The sequence below is a fragment of the Leptodactylus fuscus genome, chromosome 1 (assembly GCF_031893055.1).
Source record: "Leptodactylus fuscus isolate aLepFus1 chromosome 1, aLepFus1.hap2, whole genome shotgun sequence".
Lineage (NCBI taxonomy): Eukaryota > Metazoa > Chordata > Amphibia > Anura > Leptodactylidae > Leptodactylus > Leptodactylus fuscus.
Window position 1 is genome coordinate 335,667,448 of NC_134265.1, and position 15,435 is coordinate 335,682,882.

Consider the following 15,435-nt stretch of genomic DNA (forward strand, 5'->3'; position numbering starts at 1 on the left):
CTCCTTCATGTCCCACCGCCCTCTGCTGTATCCCAGAGACACTGAAAGTGACGTCTGACAAGTGCCTCATCTTCCAAGTCCTGCTGCCTTCTCTTTCACTAGTCACCTGCAGTGACTAACCCCTAGAGAGCCAAGCCCCATATACCGTGGGAAGAAACCATCCCAGTATACTTCTACAGTAGCAGTTATCAGAGCCTTCCTTTTGGTGAGGATTTGCCTTGAGTAGAGCTGTTACTTACTGAGTGTTTCCCTCTTTTGTATTCATTAAAAAAAATGCCATAGGATCCCCATAACAGTGGCAGCCATAGGTCCCTTATAACAATGGCAGCCACCATGTCCCTATAGCAGTTGCTGTGCCTCATAACAGGTAATTTTGCACCATTATAGCAACACTTGGATGGGAAAATCAGGACCTTGTGCTTTCGATAAATATTAAAAGTACTTCATAACATTGACAGCCATAAAATTGGTAGTTCCAGGGACCCCATAACAGTGACCTCCACAATGCCCTCTTTGCTCTTGTATTCATTTATTCCACTTCCAAAATATTACAGGTAGGCAACCAGTAGCCACATTGGAAAAGAGTTTGGATGTTAGGCCAGAGCTAAATGGTGATTTTGACTGCAAATTCTGTCACACATCCAAAGATCACCGCGTCACCTTTTGACACTTACATTAATTCAAGTGAATTTGGTTGCAGGCTTCACTTAGTGCAGGTCGTCACTGTCAAATTCACCATGTAGCCCTAGCATAAGTGATTCAGTAGGTTACTCAATGACTGTCTGATCCTTATGGAAAGACTGACCTGAATGTATGACTTGAATGTTATTCCAAGAGTCTGGGTGGTTTGCACTTATTTTGGAGTACACCTGGATACTCTGTAATCTTGGATCAAAAAGAAGATTCTTAAAAAGGTGTTATTTGAGTTATGCAAGATTTCACCAGTAGTAATTGAAATAATCTGTTTAGCTGGTGATTAAGTGGGTAATTCCAACATTTGCAGTATATGTTACAGAAAAAGCATAGCATGCACATTAGATCATGTAGTGCGGTCACTACACAGAAAACACATCAATCCGGTTCCAGCTCTGTTCTGTGTACTGCGGGTTCATAGAACAGCTGCTTGGTGGGAGTCCTGGCTGTGGAACTTCTGCAAATCTGATATTGACTCATCATCAGTAATTACAAGGATATTGTCATCGCTATCATTTGCGCAGGAAACCCCTTTAAATTTTTTCCAGTGAATGTGTGACAACTTCTTTTCAAAATTCTGACGATGTTCCTTCTTTCCTTTGGTGTTCTGTCACTTGACATTTAAGGCTGCGGTCACATGGGATGGACAGTTCCCTGGAATTAGCTTCACTACATGTGTGTTTGTGCAATAAAGCTTTATCCACTGGAAAAAGCGTGGATCTTTATTCTCTTGGAGAATTTTGGTTCTTCACCACTGACTCTCTACAGTTTGTTGTCTGGATCCCACATCCCAAGGTGATTTGATGTCCTGCTGCATACTGGTGATGGTATTTACCTACGTGCGACTATAGTGGTTGTGACTGTTCACAATCCGTGAAGGTGAGAGTACATCTTGACCACTTACCAGTTTGTACGAGTGCATTGTCACCTTTCCATAGTTCCCATTGTTTTATTGAGTACCTCCTGAACTAATTTAAATAGGATTACGCTATGTGCCACTCGGCGTTCTTTTCTTCTCACTTTTAGAAAAATAAGTCATGTCCTATTTCGGCCATTTATATGGATCTCTCAATAAACTCAAATCTATGAAGGATCCGTGAAAACGGGTGCCCATCAAATGTAACACTGCTGTGAAAAATGTCCCTTTTTGTCATTTTGTCCATCGGTCAAGTGAATACAGCCTTAATGCCTGCTTATTGTTATGTCCATCCCTTCCACAAAGAGATAAGTAAGGGTCCATTCACACGGAGGAAAATGGTGAGGAATTTAGTGTGGAATTTTAGCACTGAAAAAAAAGCCTCCCATTGGCTTCAATAGGTTCCTTTTTTTGCTATCAGAATAAGGAACCCACTGAAGTCAATGGGAGGCTTTGTTTTCAGCGCTGAAATTCCACACCAAATTCCTCAAGATTTTCCTCCATGTGAATGGACCCTAAGGCTAAGTTCATACTTGCGCCTGCACTGGGTGATTCCATTCCCCATTCCACTGGAAAAATATGTAAAGAAAAGCGCTGCTAGCAGACCCCCCAAACGGAAACCCGAACGCAGGTGTGAACATAGCGTAATGTATGCACTATTCAAGAATTGTCACCCCCTCACACACTCCACAAACTGTACTTCAATGGTGATCTCATTGAGGATAAATGATAAATTCCTAGATGCTTTCTATTACAATATATAATACAGATGACACATATCTTCCCCTCACTAAACTCTCCCCTCTACAATCTATTCTGAATGCAGCGGCCAGGCTCATCTATCAGGCTAGACGCTACAGCGATGCCTCCGGTCTGTGCCAGTCGTTACATTGGCTGCCTATTCATTATAGAATAAAATATAAAGTTATCACACTCATCCACAAGGCTCTCCATAATGCCGCACCTCCATACATTTCCTCCCTCATCTGTCTACTGCCAAACCCATGCTCTCCGTTCACTCAATGACCTAACACTTACATCCTCTATTATCAGAACCTCCCACGCTCGTATACAAGACTTCTCCCGAGCTGCACCACTTCTCTGGAATGCTCTACCCCGGACAATCAGATTAACTCCCAATTTCTACAGTTTCAAACACAAACTAAAGACGCATCTTTTCAGACAGGCCTATCACAATGTCTAACGTAAACCCTTCCATTCCGTAATTAGAATCCCTAAAACAAACCCTCCTTTGTTCCCGCTCCCGCATGACCCCACACGATATCGGACTAACTCTATATGTCCAGGCATCATATTCACATTAAAGGACATGACAGGTGACGGCTCATCCAGCTTTTTATGTGTAATGACAGTAACCTCCATCCTAAAATCATCTGACCCCTGTATAAGCAATGCCGCCCCTGCTACCTCTTGTGTCACCCCCTCTACCACATAGATTGTAAGTTCTTGTGAGCAGGGCCCTCAGTCCCATTGTATGAATTGACTATTTCTTTGTAATATCTCTTTTTGTCTGTATTTGAACTCTACAAATTGTACAGCGCTGCGGAATATGTTGGCACTATATATATATAAATAAAACGTATAATTATTATTATAGCTAAATGTATTATTTCGAGGGAATGAATACCTCGTCTTAATTTGTATAAATGGCATTTGTTGTCAGTTGTTTGGCTAGTGTCTGTATACTTTGTATTAGTTGCTGCACTTGTAATAACACTAAGAGTAGTATACATATACTATACATATAGTGCAACTAGATATACAGCACTTGGCTAGTGTTATGCTTATAAAACAGCGCCACCTGCTGTCCAATCTCATGAAGCAAAATAAAATCGAGAGTATTTTGGGGCACTGTGACTGTCACTGTATTGGACCAATAAAGTGTGATAAATACACTGACACATTCACGTCATGAGCTTAGCGTTTGTATTTATTTTTTAGTATGTACGGCTCTGTAAAAAGAAAAAGAAAAAAGTAAACTAAAATAAAAAAAATACAAACAACATGCAGCACATACAATGCAATAATACACCCAAAATATACATTAACACCTGTAAAGAAATTCCTCTGGCCTGCCAGATACATTACATAAATTACAAGATGCATTTTGATTTTTTCCTAAATTGTGAAATTGACAAATTGTGAATTGAACTGGGCACTAAAATCTGTGAAAAATCTAGTTTTTATGATTAATAGTGTGAGATCAGAACTAAATCTAAGATTGTGATAGAAGATATTAAAGAGGTTGTGCAGGGTTGGAAAACGTGGCTGCTTCATTTCAAAAATACTGCCGACCGTGACCTCAGGTTGTGTCTGGTATTGCAATTCAGTTCTATTTATTTGTAGGGAGCTGAGATGTAATACCACACACAACCATTGGATAGGCATGGCGCTGTTTCTAAAACGAAGCCGCCATGTTTTTTCAATCCTTATGTTACTCCAGTGAACTAGCCTAATGTGTTATCAGTGCAGCGTCACTACCATGAATCAAACACTCGGTGCGGATCACAGCCATAGCAGCACATGTATTTTGGCTGTTACAGTAGACATCACAGTGACACAATATTACACTACGGTATAAGGACGAGGCACTCAGTTTGTGACCGGTGGTGGTAATGGATAGGTTTGGATACACTCATAGATTTCAGTAAGATTCTCTGACCAGATGCAAAAAATCTGATTACTAATGCAGGCCGAGATGGTGAGGCCGCCGGGTCATTATCATTGTCATCAAGTGGGTGTGGGGGTGTTACAGAGTCTAAGGCCTTATTCACATAACTGTTTTATTTCCGCTGACTTATTATCCGTAAAATACAGACGTTTCGGTCCGTTTTTGACCCTATTCACATGATAGTTTTAAAATGGCCATGTGACTATATACCCTTTCACCCCTGTAGTTTTAATAATGGCCGTGAATAAGGCCTAAGGCTATCCATTTAGCATCAACAGTGCTGAAGCTCAGGGATTTGGATTACTTGTTCTATGTGCCCCGGTGCCAGTCGAGCTGAGCAGATGAGGCTTGGGAGACATTTTGCCATACTGCTTATTGTACAACATTAGTTTTTCTGAAAACACTGCCACTCCTGTCCACAGGTTGTACGCGACATTGCAGCTCAGCCTCATTCACTTTAATAGAGCGTAGACTCTGTACAAGACAACCAATGGACAGATGTGCTGTTTTTGGAAGAAAGCAAATCTTGTACAACCCCTTTAAGCCTATATATAGGGTTGTTAGGGAGCAACCATTCTGTCTCGGATCATAACGCTTTATTAATCAGATTTTTCTAAAATTAAATTTGGACGCTGTATTAATTTTATATACTTTGTTATTATAATGTCATCTAATAACAAAGTTATCACAGTAGGGAACAGAACCAAAGAGAAGTGGAGCAGATCCCGATATCAATCAACCAATGACATCGCCGTTCCCATATAAGCACAGGGCTGTTGAAAATGAAAGCAGTGACCGGATTGGTCGCTCTGAAGGGTTCCTCCATTTTGCCATTGCCCTAGGGACATACTCAATGTTCTTTTTTCAATTGGCAATAGTCTTCACATAATGTTTATGAGACTCCATTATTGTCACTGACAAGGTGTTAGATCCAAGATGGCTGCTTCCACTTGTAAGGGTTATGTGGCACCGAGAGGGGCAGGCACTCACCTAAACGTTGGTTCAATGACGCTAGTATTATGGCTATGGTTTGGCCACCATATAGACCCACGCATACCAAATGGGGGATTTTATTAACCTGTAATACATGAAAGTCAGATTCCAAATTTAAAGGAATACTCCAAATCTGTGTAAATATGTTTATTAGGGTCTCATACTTTATAATATTAAATTTGTACCCTCTGGGGTTGATTTCTGTAAATGTTGTCACTTAAGTCAGGACCAGAGACTGGAGACCACAATAAAACGTATGTGAGAATACGTGGCCACATCCTGTAGTACGGTACTTTATATAAATTGTGCTACAGGACAGCTTTAGTAATGGCATCTCCTTGTGCCCATTAGGTATATTGGGGGTCAAATATAAAAATTGGCGGTCAAGTATATCCTCTCGCTGCGGATCAGACAAACCTATGAAAGGTTGGTCCATCATTTTATGTTTTATGGGCACAGGTTTTCCAATTGTCTACAGTGTTAATCAATGCATGGACACCATCTTCTAAATCATAAATGGTTGTACTTTTTTTTTTTTTTAATCTGTGCCCAGTAACACCCCAAAACAACTCAAAATCATAACTACCAGATATCCCAAATTTACTAGGATGGTGCAGAATTTTTGGAATGAATCCTGGTGAATTAGGGTATGCTCAAAATGTCAAAAATTGGATGGTCCCACCCAGTCTGCAATCAGGACTTATAGGGATTCTACCATTAAAGCAACTTTTTTTCTAATTACCACATCGGAATAGCCTTAAGAAAGGCTATTCGTCTCCTACCTTTAGATGTGGTCTCCGTCGCGCCACTCCTTAGAAATACCGGTACTTACCGGTATGCTAATGAGGTCTCGGCAGCAATGGGGGCGTCCTTCTTCTTCATCTGCCTCCTCCCCTTGTCTGTAGTCTTCGTTCTTCGTCATGTCTGATGCCTGCGCAGTCGGCTCTGACAGCGAGACCCTGTTAGAGCCGACTGCACATGCTCAGTAAGGTCCGTACAGCCCTCCAACGTGCGAGTGAACTCATCCAGGCGTCGGAGGGCTGTACGGACCTTACTGAGCATGCGCAGTCGGCTCTAACAGGGTCTCAGAGCCGACTGCGCAGGCGTCAGACATGACGAAGAAAGAAGACGACAGACAAGGGGAGGAGGCAGATGAAGAAGAAGGACGCCCCCATTGCTGCCGAGACCTCATTAGCATACTGGTAAGTACCAGTATTTCTAAGGAACGGCGCGACGGAGACCACATCTAAAGGTAGGAGACGAATAGCCTTTCTTAAGGCTATTCCGACGTGGTAATTAGAAAAAAGGTTGCTTTAATGGTAGAATCCCTTTAAAGGAGTGTTCAGGATCTTTGGATTTTATTTTTAGCCTACCTATGGGATACACCATGAATATCTGATCAGTTTGGGGCTAACAGGAGGCCACGGCACAGATTAGCTTGTCCCGTCTCTGTACTATACAGTGCATGGAGCTGGAAGAAGATAGCTCTGTACACTGTATAGTGGCTGTGTATCAACTTCACCTCAGCTCCCGTTGTCCATAAAATATATTCCCGGTCAACCCTTTTAAACATTCCTATATTACCAATGTAAAAGTTGCAAAGTATGCTAAAAGTGCGCTTTTTGACACAAATCTGCAAAGGTCTCACCTTTATAACAACCTGTAAAAGAAACCCTGACCCCTAGTCCCTGAACCCTCAGAAAAATATGAGGCTAGAACCTGACTACCCATGAACATGTGCGTGTACTGGACCCTCTGTGGCTCATAGGTCTCCCTATACAACAGTTCTTTTCCTGAACAGAGTGGATATGGAGAACGTCTTATATTTGGGAGAGGTGAAGAATTTTCAGTATTTTTTAAATATTTTTTCATAAATAAAAATTAAATAAATATTATATACAACACGTATTTACACAGTTACTGATCTTGATCTACTGTATTGTAGTCACAAGTCACTAGAATACTTAAAGGGATATTTCTCTATCATCATTTATGGCATATTCATGCTGGATAAAGTGGGTATCCTGGCCAAAACATTGCACAATTTTGTGATGTCCCTAATTTGATCCAGTAACGGACAGACATTTTTTCCCCCCGATGCAAGACTCGTCGTGCTGCGATCTTCCTGTACAATACTTGGATTTGGGATTGGTAAGTGGAGTGGCCACTGGCATACGAAGACTCAATCTTGGTGCAAGCGTTCTTTAAGCGTATGGGTCATAAGTATCAGATAAATGCCGTTCCCACCACTGGGACCCACAGTTATCCCAAGAATGGTAGTCCTTAGAAGAGATAGGCATGCACATCTTTCTCAGTTCACTTAGATGGGAGTTGCCAAAATAGCAGAGAATACTTGCTGACCCTTTCTGAATTGGAAAGGGGCAACATGGTGGTCTTGTAGTGCTGAAGTCCTACGCTTGAGTCCAACCAAGGACACGATCTGCAAGTTTGTGAGGGTTTCATAGGGAATTCAGACTGAGTTCTAAAAGGGACAGAGATTGACAATGTCTGTAAAGTGCTGTCCTTATGTCGGTCCTAGAAGGCCTCCAATTCTCTATCCACCCTTGCCCCTTCCTCCAACCTGTTTGTTAAATCGCAACCAGGTCAAAAGAGCAAGAAATGGGTTTAAAGGGATTATTTGCTTTGGATGATCCATATTTGTAAAAAAAAAAACAAGCAGGATCCATCAACAATCACTAGGAATCCCAATAATAATCTGTGAATAAGCTTTTAAATTCCTTGTAGCGCCTCCACTGGTGAAATTAAGCATTACTCAGTGCCCATAGAAACCAAAAGGCTGTCACTATAATGTAGGATAGGACAGGTCCTCCAAAGTGAGAAACTCTATTTTTAACCTTCCTTGTTTCTGGCCAAGAGATAAAACAATGGACCTCCTCTATTAAGGGGGTCCAGTTTCTATGAGTAATGGGCTATCCTTAGGATAGGTCATCAATAATATAGGGGTCCAACACCCGGGACCACCACAATTTCCTGCTATCAAGGCAGTGCTGCTCACTCACCGTACAAACTGTACCTACACTCCTACACTCCAACAGTAGCTACATTTGTATGACAAGTGAGCAGCATGGCATCGTACACTGTCACAGTATTGGTGATCAGCAGGGGTCTCGGGTGTTGGACCCCCGCAGATCTAATATTGATGTCTTATCATCAGGATAAGCTGCCAGTCATAGAAATCAGATAAACCCTTTAACTTAAAACTTCCTAATAACGTGTATGAAAATGGTTTTACTAAACTGCACAATCCCTTTAAGTTTTAGAGTCTAAGGCTCATCTGTCTCTTAACTCCAAGAGCCATGTGCATAGTATATATGATAGGTGGTTACATGGGGGTCTGGATCCCAGAGTTGGAGTACGGGCACAAGGCATGTTGAGTAATAAGGTGACCTGTAAGATCTTCAGACCCATTGCAGAACATTACTGTGAGATCCAAATATTCATGACTCCATCTTGTAGAAGGATTTTTCACCCACGGAGATTCTTGTTAGCCATAAATTTCCTACAAGGGACTATATTTTTTCAACAGCACTGTGTCCATTACATGGAAGGTCTACTCTCTTTGGATGTTTCATTACAATGTCATTCTAGAATTGAGGGTGCGCTGTTGCACAGAAGTCTAAGGATATTTTTCCTTGGGTATGATGGTGCGAAGCGGTAGTGTTTGGTACGGAGATGATATTCTAAAAATGACGTATTTGTAGAAGAGTGGCACCACTTCTGGAAACCAGAAACCTTCTTTCTACTCTCATACTTACAATGTAGGGTATCTACTACCTTGAAGAATGCATTGGCAGCTGTTCATCCTATCCATTACTACTATAGGACTAGTCCACTAGGGTAAATATAGCCAGTACGGGCTAAAGATCACGGCTGAAACAAAAACATAGAAAGACAATCATAATTTATACAAACAAAAACATGTAGCAGATACAGAGAAAAATCAACTTTCCAACACTCATGGCTATTCAATGTCGATAGTAAACCAATACTTAAGATGGGCACCGGGTCAGGACATGGAAGTGGATGGTCACTGATACCACTCAGGACAATGGCAGCTTCCACATCGTAGGCTTAGGGGACTGCAACTTCCAAGCGGGGCTCACAATCAATCATAATGCTAATGTCCTCGTATGTTCTTGGAGCAGTTTCAAGGCAGCTACGTACTGAAAGCTGAACACTGACGGATATGACGGGGAAGTGAAGGATTCTGGGAAAAGTCACGTCTGATGTTGTTTTTTTCTGTACTCTAGCGCCACCTTGTCACTTGGTATGGATTGCTCTTTTAAGGCAGGGAAGAGACATTCTGTGGTTCTTGATGTTAGCTGCATTCATGCAGTTTCCGTGTTAGAGGCAGAGGTACTTTTCTTCCTGAATCGAGGCTTATGGACTCTGGGTGGAGGCTGAAGAACAAGAAGATAACTGAATTAGATATATAATTATGTCTATCCATCTATCTATCTATCTATCAATCAAACTATCTATCTATCTATCTATCTATCTATCTATCTATCTATCTATCTATCTATCATGCATTAGTCTAAGGAAGGCTTTGTACCACTTTGCAATTTGTATACTTTACTGATTTATTTTAACAGATCATACTTAACAATTGCAGGATACAAGACAGTATTTCACAGAAAAAAATCATATTCAACATTAAAGAGGATCTTTCACCACTTCTACCAACTCTAGGTCTTTGCATCATTTAATAGTTATGGCTCCATTGATTTTTCCACATTTGGAATTCTTTTCTCTAGCCCCCACCATACCTGAGCAATGAATCCTGTTAGTTTTGGTGTCTTATATGCTACTCAGTCTCTGTACTGTCAGGAGGGCGGTGTCAGGCAGGAGCAGACAAGGGGTGTGATTTTGAGCTCTGACACTGGCTGCCTCTTATTGGAGCACTGATTCATGCCCCCGTGTCTGTTTCTGCCTGACACCATCCTACTGACAGTACAAAGACTAAGTAGCATATAAAACACCAAAACTTACAGCACCAATTGCTCAGTAATGCGAGTTAGAGAAAAAATTCTAACTGTGCTGGAATCAGAGAAGGTGATGAAAGGTCCTCTTGAGAGGGTCTTCAAAAACTGGCCATATTATATACCACTGGAAAGCTAACAGCATGCTAAATTCAGCACATTATCTGGTATCTGCTCTGGTTGCAGAGATATCAGTGCCGTTAGTTTCAGCACCAATATCCCTGCACCGTTAGAGGGGCTGACCTTACAGCCTAACATCATTGCTGTCTAGTGAAGGGGCTGAACTGTAAACCCGGCCCCTCTGACAGTGCAGGGATATCAGTGCTGAAACTAACAGCACTGATATCTCTGCAACCGGAGCAGATACCAACAAAGCTGACAATGCGCTGAATTCAGCATACTGTCAGCTTTCCAGTATGAGCTTGAAAGGTCCTTTTTAAAGGAGTATTCCGCTATCCTGATAACAAGGATCCTAGGTTACCTGTTTCAGAGTCTATAGGAGATTGCTGGGCGCAAAGCTTAGCTATCTGTGCCAGTCCCATAAATGTTGAATAGAGTAGTACTGTGTGCATGCGCGACCATCAACAGGGGAACTGGGGAAAGTTAGGTGAAAACTTGTTATAACTCATTACCACAATCCCTAAAGGAGAGATCATAAATAAGGCACATCCTCCATTGGATATTTATCGTAACCAAGCTGTAAATTGCAGGAATCTACGAACGCCATAGCTGTAATATAAATGGAGTCACATTGCGCAGTGGTTTTGGGTGAGAGTCATTGTTTTCTCTTGGACATATTCTGCAGCTAAGCCTCCCCATTATACTGTATAATTATATCTGGTTGCCCGGGATATACTCCTTTATAATGCTGGAGACATTTTCGCTTGAATAGAAGTGAATTGATGTCCTCTAGACTTTGGAGCGTGGTAATAAACATGGATATGAGATGATTATAAAGCTGTCGTGTTGCTGGGATAAGGGCGTTACAGTGTTACATGGCAACAGACTCTGCTCGCCAATTCCCAGGCAAATCTCTGAATCCCTATGAGGTTTGTGAAGGCGCAAGATATGTTTATAGATGTAAAGTGCCGTCACATAATCTAATCCCAGTCCCCAAACTAAGCTATTTTTATTTCAAGGTATAACTTGAGCATTCAAAAGATGGCACCCAAAGAACGCTTCTTGCCGCTGTGGCCTAAAGAATAAGGGGACATGACCAAAAAAATATGTGAACCCCTGTTCTAATTGGAGGGTTTGGGGTCCATTTCAGCTAAACCTGCAGCTAAAATAAAGCCTACAGCCCTGTAACTCCATAGATGAACAGCAGTAGATGGAGACCGAAGGTCTGGGCTGCTTAATATGTAATGGCTTATTTCACAATGCCAATCCTTTCCCATATGCCCTACTATGCGGATCACATGTTTGCAAATACAAAGCTGCTTTTGCTCTGACTTGGCTTATCCATCTATTACATGGTCACCATTTCGTAATATTGGCTGACATGTACTTCATTTTCCATGACCGCTTGGCCGCTGCTTGCCAGATATCAGAAGTCAGACTCACAGCAATTTGTTATTTCCTAAAAATCTATTTAAGGCTAAGGCCCCACGTGGCGTCCCGCAGCAACAAAGCGTGGCGGCAATGTATTGCGGTTCTTCCCGCAGTGCTGTGCACAGAACGTTCACAGAGGTTCGAGTTGGGTGCACCAAACACCAATCTTATATGTATATGGATTAACAGCTGATTTTCTCAGGAGCAAGATTTCACTTTGACACAAAAACGTAAGTTCACTATGTCGCTAACCAGCCCTACAATAGCATACAAGTAAGTTAGAAGGGATTTCGGTGGTGTAGACTCCCTTTAAAGGGATACTACCACTAAACCAACATTTTTTCTATTTACCACGTTGGAATAGCCTTAAGAAAGGCTATTCATCTCCTACCTTGCTCAGTTGCCTCCGGCCCGCCGTTCCGTAGAAATATCGGTTTTTACAAATGAGTTCTCTCGCAGCAATGGGGGCGGGCCCCTGCGCTCAAACGGCAATGGGGGCGTCCCCATTGCTGCCAGAGAACTGTCTACAGCGATGCCTCCATCTTTAGCTGCAACCGCCTCTTCTGTCTTCTGTCTTCGTCAAACTGTGATGCCTGCGCAGTCGGCTCTGCCAGTGAGACACCAGCAGAGCTGAGTGCGCATGCCAGCTGGCGGCCATTTTTGGGAGGCCGCTCCTGTATTGAACTACAAGAGTGGGAGGCGTCGCTGGAGAGAGTTCTCTGGCAGCAATTGGGATGCCCCCATTGCCGTTTGAGTGCTGGGGCCCGCCCCCATTGCTACAAGAGAACTCATTTGCATACCGGTAAAAAACGGTATTTCTACGTAACGGTGTGCCGGTGGCGACTGAGCAAGGTAGGAGACGAATAGCCTTTCTTAAGGCTATTCCGACGTAGTAATTAGAAAAAATGTTGGTTTACTGGTAGAATCCCTTTAAATACCCAAATTAGAGTTCACTGGAGTAATCCGTCCGTTTTCATGTAATTCTCAATGACCACTGTTTGACTGGGAAGACACTAGCTTTAGAAACTTTCCCAAATGCCTAAATGACTAAACCCCGCTCCTATAATTTGTAGGGGATTAGGACGAGATAGACAATTTTGCGCTCCTTGAACTTGCAGACAGTCTTCTGTGGTCTTACATTTGTTTTCTGCTTGTTTTTAGCACATTCAGTTCCTGTAAATGATATGTTTCTTGAAGAATTGTTGGATTTGTCCATTATATCTAATTGTACAGTGGAAGGAAATATCTTTGATTTGTATTAGTATTGATGTGGTCATTGTGCTTGGTGCATTAGGCAGTCAGACAATTCTTTTATCAGATGTGAATCATTGATGCCTCTCACAGTGAAGGGTTTGGCCATAGAGATATTCTGCTATCTCATACTAGATTCAGCAGATAATCATTTGTAAGGTTGTGATCTCTTCCCTGTCTTGTGAAGGATTCCTTTATTTCTGGAATTTTCTTCTCTTCCCCTCCCTTTGTTCATGCTGTTTATTAGCCAGACCACACAGAATCAATCCTTGGTTGTATCCTATGCAAGTTATAACATTTTAGGGGAATGTCTTACACTAGCTTCATACTAGCACCAGGTTCTCTGCTATTCGGGTCCATCAGGGGACCTGAACAATGGAGAGTCAGACTGCTAGAACAGTGGTTATGTATGAAGACCGGTGGAGCCAATACTTTAATGGGGTCACCAGGGTGTCCGCCATTTTCAAACTGAACGTTCTTCTGTGCAGGACTTTTTTCTCAGACTGTCTCTGTGACAGAATCTCCAAGAAAGACTCTGACACACATGTGAACCCAACTTATGTCATAGGCCCTGAAACCTCCGCCACAATGGGGATAATGGAGGACTCCACCACCTAGCTTCTCTGGTGACTATTCTGTGATCCTATCTGTGCAGAATAGATGGCACTTTCTTGTGAAGGCTAACGCTAGGCTCACACTAGTGTTTGGGGAATCTGTCCCTCACTCCACATAAAATAGGCAGACTGAAAATTCCTGCTGATCTCAGTATAGAAACGTTGGAAACACAACGGACCCCATTATAGTCTATGGGATCTGCGATTTTCTGCGAGTAACTGTTTAAGAACAGAAACTCGAACACTAGTGTGAACCTAGCTTAAGGAAGTTTCCATAACTCCCAAAGATTTGAGTGTTGAGGGCAATGGGCAGAGGTGAGAAGAGGACCCCCACCAACTTTAATCCAGTCCTGTTTATGTAAACATAGGTTAATAACAATGAAGGGACTGGCCCAAACAGACAGGTTTACCAGAGTACCAGACTTTAGGACTCAGACTCCGGCACAAAACTGGTCCCTATAGTCCCAGCAGAAGACAACCCCATTTGGAGGTGACTTTGGCTGTGATTTGTCATTAAGGTCTATTTGTTTTGGGATGATTGACAAATAACCTATACAATAATAACAGAAGCTATGTGGACAGGCACATGTTGTGTACAGATGGAATCTCTAATACTAAGATGATTCAATATTATTGGGGGTTCTAGGGTCTCCCACCTTTAGGGTATCCATAACTTTCATTCATTTTAATGGAGAGTGACCACTCATGTATGACCACTTCCTATCAATCCACCACTCCATTCTCTGGATATGAGTCCCAGTAACTAAACTTTGTCCACTCTTACCTTAACCTAATCCACATTATAAAAAAGTAAATGACCTTTTGTTATATCATATTATGGACTTCATTCACATCCAAAGCTTGAAGCAGATATAGTATAGACAGGTCTGCTCTGCTATTAGCCAAAATGGCACAAAAAATATCGAGCCATTTGCTAATGGGGGTCGGAGAATACACTGGACTGGGACACATAACGTATTCAGGAGGAGAACACCCCCATAAATTTCAGCCGTGATCGATGGTTGGCTGCCCATGGTGGCTCAGTGGTTACCATTGTTGTCTTACAATGCTCAGGTCCTGGGTTGAACCAAGTGCATCATCTGCAAGGAGTATCTAAGTTCTCATGTGTCTGTCTCAATTTCCTCTGGGTTCTATGGTTTCTACTCCAACCCCAAAGACATTTAGATAAAGACTGTAGCTGCTCAAGGGACACTGAGTGATAACAATGTCTGTAATAACATTGCAGAATAAGTCTCGGCATACAAAGCAGAGTGAGGTGTGGGATATGTCTGGTGAATGCACCGGACTCTTGTCTTTTCTATACTCTGAATATTCCTATAGACCTTCCTATTATACACAGATACCTTCACAATAGTTTTGATATTCCACCCATCCATAATGATCGCACTCACTAATGTGCAAAGATCCTAGAAGATAGCATGCTTTATTTCTATATATATCTTTTGTCTTGGTCGTCTAGGGACGTTATGGGATGATATCCCAATATTCCTGAATGTTTAGTGGGGTATGGGGGTTGGCTATTAATATAGGTGTATAGACATATCTATAGTGTATCATTATATGATTTAGAATGATAAAGTCTACCTATAATTTAAAGTGTACCTGTAGTTTCCTAAAACTTTTGATTTGGTTGGTGGGATTCCGGGGATTAGACCCCCACTGATGGCTGAGCAATTCCAGCTGTCATTGGCTTTATATGCT

At 42.0% G+C, this 15,435-nt stretch overlaps 1 protein-coding gene across 5 annotated transcripts in view; it reads right to left on the minus strand.

The window, feature by feature from the left end:
* Window positions 1–9,197: 9,197 nt before the first annotated feature.
* REEP1 (receptor accessory protein 1) overlaps window positions 9,198–15,435 on the minus strand; it is a 75,431-nt gene continuing 69,193 nt past the window's right edge. For all 5 annotated transcript variants that reach the window (XM_075261290.1, XM_075261273.1, XM_075261282.1 and 2 more), the window contains one exon: window positions 9,198–9,715. Coding sequence is in view for 3 of the 5 variants with exons in the window: in XM_075261273.1 (XP_075117374.1) it covers window positions 9,644–9,715 (72 nt within the window). In the remaining 2 variants the exon portion in view is untranslated. The remainder of the gene's footprint in view (window positions 9,716–15,435) is intronic.